Consider the following 12,796-nt stretch of genomic DNA (forward strand, 5'->3'; position numbering starts at 1 on the left):
AGATCATATTAATCATACTAGGGGATATACGGATTTTAAAGTTGATAATTTCACCAAGCCTTTTTTTCTGAAGAGTAAAACGAAAATATATCAAATAATTATTGGACATGTCATTTTGTGCTCGAGACTCTCAAGCACAAAAGTCATTTTAATTTGAGTTAGTGTATAATAAAATAAGAAAAAGTGAGTCAGCTTCGCACTCCACGTAATTATGAAAAATGCAAGCCAATCATCAAATGTCATTGACAAGGGATGTTTATCTGCAACTTATTTAAACACAAGGGCGTTGGTAACTTTATTATCTCACGTACATACTGTTGCACCAAATAATTGCCTCGAAAAATAAAACGGAAGAATAATGAGCATAACAAAATAAAACTTCGGAAGATTATTGACTTGGTTGTTCACTTGACGGTCCCAAATTTCTTCTATAAATACCTTGGTTGTACTTGGTCCATTTCAACACAGATGCGCCCATAAAATAAGAAAGACAACCCCCCCCACCGCGCCCAGAACCCCAAACCCACACCAAAAAAAAAAAAAAAACCCAAATCTGTCATGGCCTCCGAGAAAGAGCAACTCTCAATATTGTTCCTCGCTTATGTTCTTCTCATGTTCGTGCAAGAAATTTCTTGTACTGCTTCAATACGAAGCTCCTCTAAAATGGAAGTGGAGGCACTCCTAAATTGGAAGTCTAAGCTAGACAACAATAGCCGCTCTACTTTGTCTTCGTGGAACGGAAGCAGCCCCTGTTCATGGCGCGGAATCGTTTGTGATCGTTTCCGGAGTGTCACCAGCTTGGACCTTTCGAATTTTACCATATACGGTATGCTTCACCATCTCAATTTCTCCTATTTACCCAACTTGGTCTACCTAGCGCTTAACAACAACTTGCTCTACGGGAGCATCCCTCCTAGCATTGGCAATCTATCCAAGCTCACTCATCTTGACTTTTCTTATAATGAGCTTTCGGGAAACATTCCAACTCAACTCTGGTCATTGAGATCTTTAGAATCGCTCAACCTTTGGAAGAATAATTTAAACGGTTCGATTCCTTCTTCCATTGGAAACATGAGCAGCTTGTCACGGATGATAATTGGTGAAAATCCGCTCGTTGGTCCCATTCCGAAGGAAATAGGAATGTTGGGGTCTCTTTCTCTGCTTAATTTGGCAGTTAATCACCTCAAAGGATCTATCCCTACAACTTTAGGAAATCTGAGTACTTTGGTAGCTCTTTTCCTCTATGACAACCAACTTTCTGGCCCTATACCTCCGGAAGTTGGAGGAATGAGATCCTTGAGGAAAATGCAATTGGGATACAACTATTTAACAGGTCCTATCCCGCCGTCCATAGGCAAATTAACCAATTTATTAGACATTCATATTACTGCCAACTTATTGTCAGGCTTTCTTCCCACTGAGATGAATAATCTCACATCCCTCACAAGACTAAATATAAATGAAAATCACTTTGTTGGCCAATTGCCACAAGTATGTAGTAGCCAAACTCTTGAAAATTTTACTGCAGCAGACAATCACCTTAGCGGAATCTCAAGAAGCCTAAAAAATTGTTCGAGTTTGATTAGATTTAGGCTCCAAAACAACTTGCTCAAGGGAAACATAGCTGATGCACTTGGTGTGTACCCCTCCTTGGATTACCTTGAGTTGAGCAACAATGAACTTTATGGTGAGCTGCCCTCGACATTGGGTGAATGTAGAAAATTGGGAAGCTTGATAATCTCCAACAATAAAATCTCCGGTGCCATACCACCTCAGCTTGGAAACATGACTCAATTGCACGTACTTCACCTCTCTTCAAATTATATTGTTGGAGAAATTCCTAAAGACCTAGGAAAATTGAAGTTGCTAGAAGAGCTTTTGTTGGACTACAACCTTTTGGGAGGCCACATGCCTCAAGAACTTGGAGCATTGTCAGGTTTGCGAGACCTCAACATAGCAGGAAACAACTTGAGTGGCTCAATTCCTATCCAATTTGGGGAGGGCTCCAACCTTCTATTCTTAAATTTAAGCAAGAATAATCTAGAAAAGAGTATTCCAATCGAGATTGGGAATCTTCAAAATCTCGAACATCTTGATCTAAGTCAAAATTTGCTCACGGGAGAAATATCTAGACAACTTGGGCTATTACACAAATTAGAAATACTCAATCTCTCACACAATCAATTATCAGGTTCAATTATGTCCACATTTCATGATATGACAAGCTTGACATCCATCGACATATCGTTTAATGAGTTCAAGGGTCCTTTACCAAACATTCCAGCCTTCCATAATGCTACAATTGAAGTTGTGAGAGAGAACAAAGGCTTGTGCGGAGATATAGCTGGTCTTAGCCCCTGTACAACACCAATGTTGAAAGGAAGAAATAAAAACAAAAAGTTGCTACCAGTTTTGATTCCTACTTTGGCTTGTCTATTTTCTTTCCTCGTTGTTGTGGGAGCTTCAAGTATTGGATGCCGAAGAAAAAGAAAAACAGGGGCTACTTCGGCTGATGGAAGCAATGAAAACCCATGGGCAATATGGAGCTTTGATGGAAGAATGGTTTATGAGAGCATCATTGAAGCCACGAAAGAGTTTGATGCCAAATATTGCATGGGTGTGGGAGGACAAGGGAGTGTTTACAAGGCCCAGTTGCAAACAGGTAAAACTGTTGCTGTAAAGAAACTTAATGAAGCAGTGGATGTAGAAATGGCCAATCGAAAAGCATTTGAAAGGGAGATTCATGCTCTGATCAAAGTTAGGCATCGGAATATCATCAAGCTCTATGGCTTTTGCTCGAGTTCTCGACATTCATTTTTGGTATATGAGTTCTTGGAATTGGGCAGCTTGAAGGATGTACTGAATAATGAAGAAAGGATTGCAACATTTGACTAGAATAGGAGAGTGAATGTTGTCAAAGGGGTGGCTTATGCGTTGTCCTACATGCACCATGAATGCTCTCCTCCTATAATTCATCGAGATGTCTCAAGCAAGAACATTTTACTAGATGAAGAATACGAAGCTCACGTCTCTGATTTTGGCTCGGCTAAGGTTCTAAAACCTTATTCATCTAATTGGACTTCCTTTGCAGGCACCTTTGGATATGCAGCTCCAGGTAAGTTGGTTTCTTCTAAATCTTGACTCACTTCATTTTTATGGAAAGGAAAGTGATCAGACTTGGGATCCTCATCCTTAACTACCTTCCTTTGTATTTCCAAATTCCTAATAACAATTCCAACACTATTCACGCGATTTGAAAGTTCGATTAAATATTAATTGCATGTAGGCCACTGATTTTGTTTTAAGTGAAACTTTTTCCTAAAGTAATGGAAAATTTTAAAGCCCATCGGAATCTAAAGAATGTATTGATTTATACTTAACTATCTACACTTGATTTACTGTAAATCAATTTAAATTTATAAAACATAGATATTGTATAAAAGCTAGAAAAAATTTGCTTTTTTCTCCTTGCAGAACTTGCATACACAATGGAAGTAAACGAAAAATGTGATGTTTATAGCTTCGGAGTGATGACATTGGAAGTAATCATGGGAAGCCATCCAGGTGACCTCATTTCTTCTCTCGCGTCCTCATCTTCATCATCATCGAGCAATCCAGCAGCTTCTTGGCCATTGAAGAAAGTTTTAGATCAAAGAATTCCATACCCGAGAGATAATGTACTAGGGGAAGTGGCTTTAGTGACAAAGATGGCATTTTCGTGCTTAAATTCTAAACCAGAGCATCGTCCAACCATGCAACAAGTTTCTAGGGCGATATCAGCATGTAACTCGATCGTGTTAAGCACAACAGAGGACATCGAATTGGAAGAATTAGTTGATCCTACATGCTTCGGTTGATCCTACATGCTTCGCTTTTTGAGATATTTCGGTCTTTCTGTTGTAGCTTGTGTAGCAAATCGTCTTATGTGCTTTATTTATCTTAGCTAATTTCATTATCCATTTCTGTAATGGTTCATTAATTATTTGAAAGCTTTTGGGAATTTTTGTAATTTGCAATTCCATCCTAGAAGAGATGGCCTACGATTGCGACATCCAATCCTTAAGAATAGCTGATCATTAATATTTCTTATAAATATTACATTTGCTTGTTACAATTTTGTTTTTCACGTAAAAATGTGATAAATTCAAATGACCACAACTGGTGCATGTTGGCATCTAGTTTTGTGAATTTTGGTCCAATTATTTTAGTTTAATGTGTCCCAACACCATAAGTTAAAAAAAAAAAAAATGAAGTTCAGAGCGGAGTATGATTTGCTTAGATCAAATCTTTGAAAAGGAGAGAATCAATAGTAAGGATTTTTTTAGAGATTAGTGTCTCAAAATTCCTAGAACTCATCACAAAAATGCAATTGAGTTTTAAAATGTTCAAAAAGTACAATCAAGTCATAAATTTGGTGCAATCAACTTCCTTCATAAGTTCCTTCCACTTTGCCTAATGGGAAATGCTAATGTTTGATTTTTGTAATTTTTTAATGTGCGTGGCGCTAGTGTGGCGCCACCTAGGAGGCATGTCCGGAGAAAAAGAAAACTTGCAAAATTAAAAGAATTATGGAAGAAGGATAAATTAGTAACAGAAAAAATATTAATAAAAAGCCAAAGTTTGTTCCTATTAAAAAAAAAAAGTGCAAAGCCAAGGGATTGGGCTGTGGGGCCAAGGGCTGCTGCCCTTGCTTGAACTTTGTTGAAGAAGTTGGGGGCATCATATTCTTCAAAGGGATAAGCGTACTAGAAGTTGAAGTCTTAAAACTTATCACAAAAGTACAATTAAATTCTAAAATCTTCAAAAGTGTAAGTAAGTCTTAAAACTTTTAATGAAAGTGTAATCAAGTCCTAAAATTTTCAAAAAGTATAATAAACTCATAAAACTTGTCACAAAAGTGCAATTAAATTCTTAAATTTAAAAAAAAAAAGTAATTAATGGAAGAATTTGATTTGACAGGTTGACAAGTTTTATTATTTGATTGTACTTTTTGAAAGTTTTAAAACTTCATTGTACTTTTGTAACAAGTTTTGGGATTTAATTGCACTTTTTGAAAGTTGTATAACTCAATTGCACTTTATTGACATGTTTTAGGACTTTAAATGCATTTATCCATTTTTCAAATGGAAGTATGTATGGGCGGGCCAAATTTCAATACCCTTGTCCTGACCAGGCCGGTCATCAACCGGACCCAAAAACTTTGTCCAAATCTAGCCCAATGGGCCTGGACGCTGTCGGGTGCCTACGTCCTCTCTCATCACCCTCGGCGTCCCTAGGTTTCCACTTTGAGAAAGTGGACGCTGTGATTGCACCGACACGTGGTGCTCTTATGCGCCTCCCGGCTTATTGCTTTCCAATGTTACGTTGTGCGCTACTTGAAAGCGCGGACCGGACTAGCTGCCTATCATTTTCCTGAACCCAGCCTAGTATGCTAGGAGAAGGGCTTCACGGGAATCAAGGCCGGGACCCGAATTAAGGGTGGTCCGGACCCCGCGGTTATCATTACCCCATTTTACTGTTGGGGTTGACTCCGAGAACAGAAGCAGTTTAAGGACATGCTTAGGTCCTCTCCTCCTTCTTCCTCTCTCTCTCGTTTTCGCTTCGACGCGAACACACCCCGCGATCGTCTATTCCCTCAACAATGTCGACTCTGACAGTCCCAGAGCGGGTGCCCCCCATGGCTGATGACTGCGATCGACTCCTGAAAGCCTTCGCAGGTTCGCGCCATCTCCTTCATGTTGCCTCCTCCGACTCCTGCTGCGTGTTTGTTCAGCCGTCGGTGATCGTGCTCCGTTTCTAGTCTTTGGATCGTGGTCTGGTCGGAGTGGTCGTTGGTGGCGATCTGTTCTAGAGTTCTCGTGCTTTTTTCTTTCGTTTTTTTTTTTTTTTGGGTGATTGGCTGTTAAGATCGAGCTATTTCTGGGTTTGTTATTTCCTTTTGAAGAAAGGCTAAAGTACTCAAGTCTGTGACGGATCTTGTACCATCCTTCGAAGAAATTTTCTGGATGATGACTTTCTTATTTATAATAACGATTTCTACATAAAAGCAGAAAGGAAGAATACCTCTAAACAGCATCAGCATTTCCGAAAAAGAAGAATAAAATAAAAAATAGGTCTTCCCTGTGCATGTCTTGAGTTTCATGCTTTCTTGGCAATGCATTCATAGTTCTCTACTGCAGGTTGGGATTATATTTTGGCAATATCATGCTTTTGTGTAGTTGACTTCCATCCCGGTCCTTGCTCTAAAAGAGAGTAACGAGTCTTTGCAAATAAAGGGCCACACATATTAAATATATCATGTGCATTGCACATGTTACTGTAAAATATAACGGTAGTTGGCCAAGGAGAATGGAATTAAAGGTCCAGTCCTCTGGTGACGTCAACGGTCTGTCCACATTGGGTATTTGCCCCGTCTTCTTCAATGCCGTGTTTCACCGAAAGGAGTAATCTTCTCCAAAATCACCATCTCTTCAAGTGGGACGTGAAATTTTGTTTCAATTTTTCTTCAATAAGTTGGTTGCACTTGGTCCATTCCAACACATAGACACCAAGAAACAGAGAAAATCCCACCCTAAATAATAGGAAAAAAAATCCACTATTAGGAAAAGTCTATGGAGCGAAAATAATATATGTTGAGAGGGATAGATTCACTATTATGTTAAAATGCATAAGTATTCATGACTCGTATTGTCAAAACCTTACAAATAATATAATTCCATTTATTTTGTAGTTGATGAGTATAAAGTCCTATATTTGGTATCATTCCTATCATGAATAACATATAATATCCATTTGAAAAGCCTTTTTTTGCCCCATTTCACAAATAAATTATATTGAAAATTTTAGAAAAATATTGCATGACATGATAGCCCCATATAAAGCAAACAAGCTATATAAAATGATAAAAAATTAGATCATAACACATATTTTATATACAAATGGAAATTATAAAATTTATAAGAAATTATCTATTAACACAAACAATCAATTGAAGAAAACAGTTAACTTAGAAGGGCTTTATAACATGATAGTGCACGTTCCCTAAATATAGGATGTTAAAGGATAATTAAAAAAAAAAAGTTATATAACATGATACATTCTATTTAACAAAGACGTAATATTAGAGGATTAATAGAAAATTTTGATTATGCATGACTTTTTATATTATAAGATCAATAAAATAAATGCTATCAAGTTAAACAAAAGAACCTGTCTTTACAAAATAACTTATTGTATAACTTTAAAGGGTCATATTACATGATTGTGCATATTTGATGAGTAAAACATGAATGAAAAGTTGATGACCCTTATGAGTAAATGCATAATCGGTGATGACTCTTATCACTTTGCAATTAGTATAATTGTGAAAGAGAGTTGAATACTATGTAGATACACAATACAAAAAAAAATCAAAAATAAATTATGTCAGACGATTATAAAAAAGAACTATATATAAAATGAAAGCCCATTTTTGATGAATAAATAATATTAGAAAATTATTAAGAAATTACTGGCCAATTATACAAATAAAAGAATACTTGGAAATCAACAAAAAGTTCTAGCAAATAGAAAACCATAATTTCATAACGCTTATAGACCATTATTTCATTCTGTTTATGGTGGGAGAAAATATAGTTTTAGTATATTATATTTCCATATGCCATACACAAATATCACCAAATGACTCTTATTATTAAATGCATAATCAGAGATAACTCTAAAGAGATCATGTTTTAATATATTTTTCAATTTATAGTAAAATAATGATGAGAACATTATCAACCCTAAATTTTTTTTAATAGAACATGTCTAACAAATGAGTGAATATCATGAAAGGATAAAAATGGTTTGAAAGTTATAGAGAGCATGTGAAGAGATGGTTTGCATGAGTCTTAGTAAATTTCTTGATAGAAAGTTTTAGAGTGTCCATCTCATAAAAAATCAATTCTACAAAGGGCCTATACTCGTGAAATTATAAGGAGGTTGTCCAGAATTATAGCATTCTAAGAATTTTAACACTTTGAATTTTGATAAACACATATGTTTCTTCGTGAAAGCAAAAGTGGCATTCTTTTTTCTTTTTTCGTGAAAAGCAAAAGCAATATTGTCGCTCTTCTAGGATAGAGGCTAGAAGCTCCCACAACTTGCTCTGAAAAGACAATAAACTATCTTTCAAAGAGAGGCGGCATTTTTCGAGGTTGGGACACCTGGAGTGCCATAACTTGGCACGGAGGGACACTTAAGTACCATAACTTTAAAATGATACACTTAAGTGTCAATATCGGAGTAAAATGGGACACTTAAGTGCCACTCCGGCCAAATGGCTGACGTGGCAATTTTCCGGTGAGTTTGGTCCAAAACGGTGTCATTTTGCACGCTGACGTGGCGGAGAAAACACAAAAACGATGCCGTTTCGTGTCTACGTGTAAATAATAATATATAAATTAATTAAATTAGATTTAAAATATTCAAAAAATTTAAAAATAAGAAAAATTTTAAAATTTTAAAAACTAAGAAAAATTAAAAAAAGGGGGTGGGGGAGGTTGAACGGGCGGCTCCCTCACCGCCGTCGCCGGGAAGGGCCGGCAACAGAGGGGGAGGGCTGGCTGGGGTCGCGCCCCGGCCGACCGACGGCGAGGGTTGCGAGCCCTCGCTGGATCGCGGCGAGGGCCGCGACCCTCGCCCCAGATCCGGGCGAGGGCTCGCCGGCCCGCCACCGGTCGGCCGGCCTCGCCGCCCGGCCGTGGCCCGGCGACCTCGGCCGACCCTCCCCACTCCGTCGCCCGGCCCTTCCCTAGCGGTGGCGGGAGGTGGCGAGGCCCGCGACCCCTCGCCGGATCTGGGAGGGTCGCGACCCTCGCCCTAGATCTAGGCGCGGGCTGCGACCCTCGCTCGATCCGGCGAGGGGTCACGGGCCCTCACCGCCTCCCCGCCGCTGCCGGGAAGGGCCGGCGACGGAGTGGGGAGGGTCGGCTGGGGTCGCGGCCCCCGGCCAGGGCCGAGGGCTCGTAGCCCTCGCCGTCCCACGGCCTGGGGCCGGCGATCCCAGCCTGACCCTCCCCCTCCGTCGCCCCTTCCCGGCGACGGTGGGAGGCGGCGGCGGCGACGGAGCCGCCCGTTTAACCTCCCCCACCCCCTTTTTTAAAATTTTTTTCTTAATTTTTAAAATTTTTCTTAATTTTTTAATTTTTTTTTAAATTTTCTTATTTTTTTTAATTTTTTTGAATATTTTAAATTTAATTTAATTAATTTTTATATTATTATTTACACGTAGACACAAAACGGCGTTGTTTTTGCATTTTTCCGCCACGTCGGCGTGCAAAACGACGCCGTTTTGGATCAAGCTCGCCGAAAGTCGCCACGTAAGCCATTTGGCCGGATCTTCGCTGAGTGGCACTTAAGTGTCCCATTTAACTTCAAAACTGGCACTCAAGTGTACTGTTTTAAAGTTATGGCACTTAAGTGTCCTCGGTGCCAAGTTATGGCACTTGGGCTGTACTTCTGCCGCATTTTTCAATTATTGTTCAAGTTGTGATTTTGGATGGGGGAAAAGGCCACAAAAATCTCAAATTATACTTGTGCCGATATATTTAGCTTGAACTTTTTTTTTAATGATATTACAAATATCAAACTTGTATATATGTGATACATTAACTTTACGTCAAAGTTCCATTAGATGATTTTTCAGTGAAAACGTCATTTTCATTTCACTTAAGCCACATGGGTGCTATGATAATACAATTTTCTTTTTAGTGTCTATGTAGGCAAAATTTTAACGGTTCTCATTAACAAAATTTTGTGTTACGTAAGTTCAAGTTTGAGAATTTTAGTATTACAGAAAAAAAAAAGTTTATGGAAAATGTATCATGTTTTGGTAGCATCCTTTAGATTATCCAAAAGAAAAAAAGCAATTTTAAAACTATATTTTAAATTTTAGTATGAATGAATGTGACAATAATTGTATGTTGTGAAAGTTTTACATGTTCCGAGTCAAGAAAAAGTTAACAGCATTATTTAGATTAAGTAAAATTTAAAAAGTAAAATATATCCACGCATGTTCGAAGTGGATTAGGCTAGGGGTGTGCATGGTCCGGGCGGGCGGTTCCCGGACTAGAACCGGGAACCGCCCCGCTAAGGACCGGTTCCGAAAATTGGAATCGGGATCCACCCGTTTGTTGCATGGATCCACCCGGGAACCAGACCGCCGATCCGGTCCGGTTCCCGGGTGGATCCATGGATCCGGTCTCACTAACAACGAGATGAGAATTTTAAGCTAAGGAAAACCCAACATCAAAAGAGATGACATAATTGATCTCAATTCTCAATTGCATAGTAAGCATCATCAAAGCAAGCCAAAAAGTTTCAGCTCCCTAGTTAAACATCTTCGATGAATGATTTAGCAACAGGTTTTCCATAGCATAAATGAGAATATCAAACTTACATTGCCCGATGGACATTAAGCCAGACCGATCCAAAGTCAGGAGGATAATATACAACTAACGGCAAGAGATGCAAAAGAATGGCACAAGTGAATCTTACAAGTGAGGTGATCATCTTTCCTCTCACTCCAGCACTTCAAGTATCATGTTGGCAAGACTAGGACTCTCATAAGAAGAGATCTTTAAGTAGGGAAACAAAAGTGCATCGATAGCTTATCCGATGTCATGGAAGCCGGACAAGCTTGTTGACAGCAGAATCTAAAGCATCAACATTCCTCCTCAAAATTTTTCTGAAGCAATGTCAAGGAAAACATAAATGATAGCACAAACCTTTAATTCAACTGGGGAAAAAAAAATGAAACTGTGTGGCTTTTACTTTCCAACGAATGGGCGTCGCTCGTTTGTAAGAAGTAAAATGATGCTTTTCAATAAATTTCTAAGTTCACAGGACAAAAATGTGTTCAGGACAAACACTGTAGCAACGATAAAGATTTTTTCCATCTAGTAAAGGATACAATTGTGTCGCTAGACTTTCCATGCCCTTCATTTCTTCATTTAATCTGCAATAACAAGAATCCAAGCCAAAAACTTACTGACAGCAAACACCGATTACTAAAGAGCAAAATGTGACCAAATTCCAAATAGCAACAACTTAGTATATAATGAACAGTCTAAAAGCTGGAATGGTGTTAGCAACTCAGATTGTCTCACCACATATATTCCTCTCACTAATCATTGAACGATCAAGCCAAAACTATTTAGCACCAAAGAGAAGAAAAAAAAAAGCCAGAAAATTTAGTGCAATCATAGAAGCGCCTAATGAAATGCAAAAACAGTGAGGGGAAAGGGAAGGCCGAGTGCAAGAGGGAAGGCCGCAGGCCGAGCGAGGCGACCGATGGACCGAGAGCGAGATTAGGGGAGAGATTTTTTTGAGAGGGCTAGGGTTTTGTCCATCAATATGCGTGAGGAAAGGGGAGGATTGCGAAAACGTGAGACGCAAGTTCAACTAAAGAAGCGCAAAGCAACAGAGGAAGTAGAGGTAGCAAGCAAGCAAGCAAGAAGAGAGAAACGCTGCGGGAATTAGTGAGCAACCGAGAGGAAGAAGCGAACCTGCAGCAGAGCCTTGAGGCGGGAGCAAAGAACGAGAGAAAACGAGGGGACGGACAATAGAGGCAGAGGAGCAAAGGGCTGTGGCGGGTGGCGACCGGTGCGAGGGGCGAACATCGGTGGAGGAGGAGCAGCGGTGGCGGAGGAGCAAGTGGCAGCGGAGGAGCAGCGGCGGTGGCGGCGACGCTCGGGGAGGAATCAAGACAAAGAGACTAGGGGTGGACAGTAGAGGCAGAGGAGCAGCGATCGCGGCGAGTGGCAACCAGCGTGAGGGGGCGAACAATGGCAGAGGAGAAGCAGTGGCGGCGACATCGACGCTCAAGGAGGAATCGAAGAGGAAGAGACTAAGCTAGGGGGCGGACAATAGCGGGCGGACAGCGGAGGCGGAGGAGCAAACGGTTGTGGCGGGTGGCGACCGGCTCGAGGGGGTGGACAGCGGCGGAGGAGGAGCAGCGGCGGCGGTGGCGTCGATGCAAGGGAAGGAATAGAAGACGAAGAGAAGAGATTGAGGAAGAGACAGAGAGAGAGAGAGAGAATCGAAGATGATGAAACCAAGCAGAGGAAGAGACGAGACGCGAACTTAGGGTTTCTTTCTTTTAGTCTTTTTTAATATTAAAAAGTGCCGGTCCGTTCCGGGTGGGTGGGCAGGTGGATCCGCCCCACGGAACCGGAACCGGACTCCTTGAGAACCGCCGGTTACGGCGGTTCCTTGGTTCCCAAGCGGTCCGGGTGGTTCCTGGTATTTTGCACACCCCTAGATTAGGCTGTAAAATTAGTACCAACATGAATCAATCACAGCATGAGAACAATTGAGTAAATTATAAAAACGTTTTGACTTATTTCATGATTTGGCGATTTTTGTTTCGATTTATTCATCAAAGTCTTAACTTTTTTATATAAAGAATAAGAAGTTTGTTCATTTCATTCTCCAAACTTTGGAAACTATTTTACTAGTAGCCAAACAGTTATAGAGCTGCGCAGTAAACAATTTTCTTCCATAATGATCTTTTATCATGTTTTTGATAAGCAATATATGGAAAAAAATAATTACTTAAAAATGGATAGATGGCAACGAGAGTTTATTGAAAGAAATACCAATCAAAGATATAAGAGTTGCCAAAGTAAAATAGAGCTGCTCGTGGTACGCCAATCTCAAAGGGATACCAAACATTTGGAAAATTACCAAAAGTTTTAAACCTATTGAATTGTATCAATTCAATTATAAACTTTTTTTTTTTGCCAATTGAGTC

The 12,796-nt window shown here is 39.9% G+C and overlaps 1 protein-coding gene across 1 annotated transcript; it reads left to right on the top strand.

The window, feature by feature from the left end:
- The first annotated feature begins 1,080 nt into the window (after nucleotides 1-1,080).
- Nucleotides 1,081-3,991, top strand: LOC104451759 (MDIS1-interacting receptor like kinase 2). The gene is given in 2 exon segments (XM_010066352.3): nucleotides 1,081-3,115; nucleotides 3,475-3,991. Coding segments are annotated over 2 exon segments (2,409 nt in total). The 5' UTR covers nucleotides 1,081-1,089; the 3' UTR covers nucleotides 3,858-3,991.
- Nucleotides 3,992-12,796: the final 8,805 nt, after the last annotated feature.

Source organism: Eucalyptus grandis, chromosome 6 (genome assembly GCF_016545825.1).
Source record: "Eucalyptus grandis isolate ANBG69807.140 chromosome 6, ASM1654582v1, whole genome shotgun sequence".
Taxonomy (NCBI): Eukaryota; Viridiplantae; Streptophyta; class Magnoliopsida; order Myrtales; family Myrtaceae; genus Eucalyptus; species Eucalyptus grandis.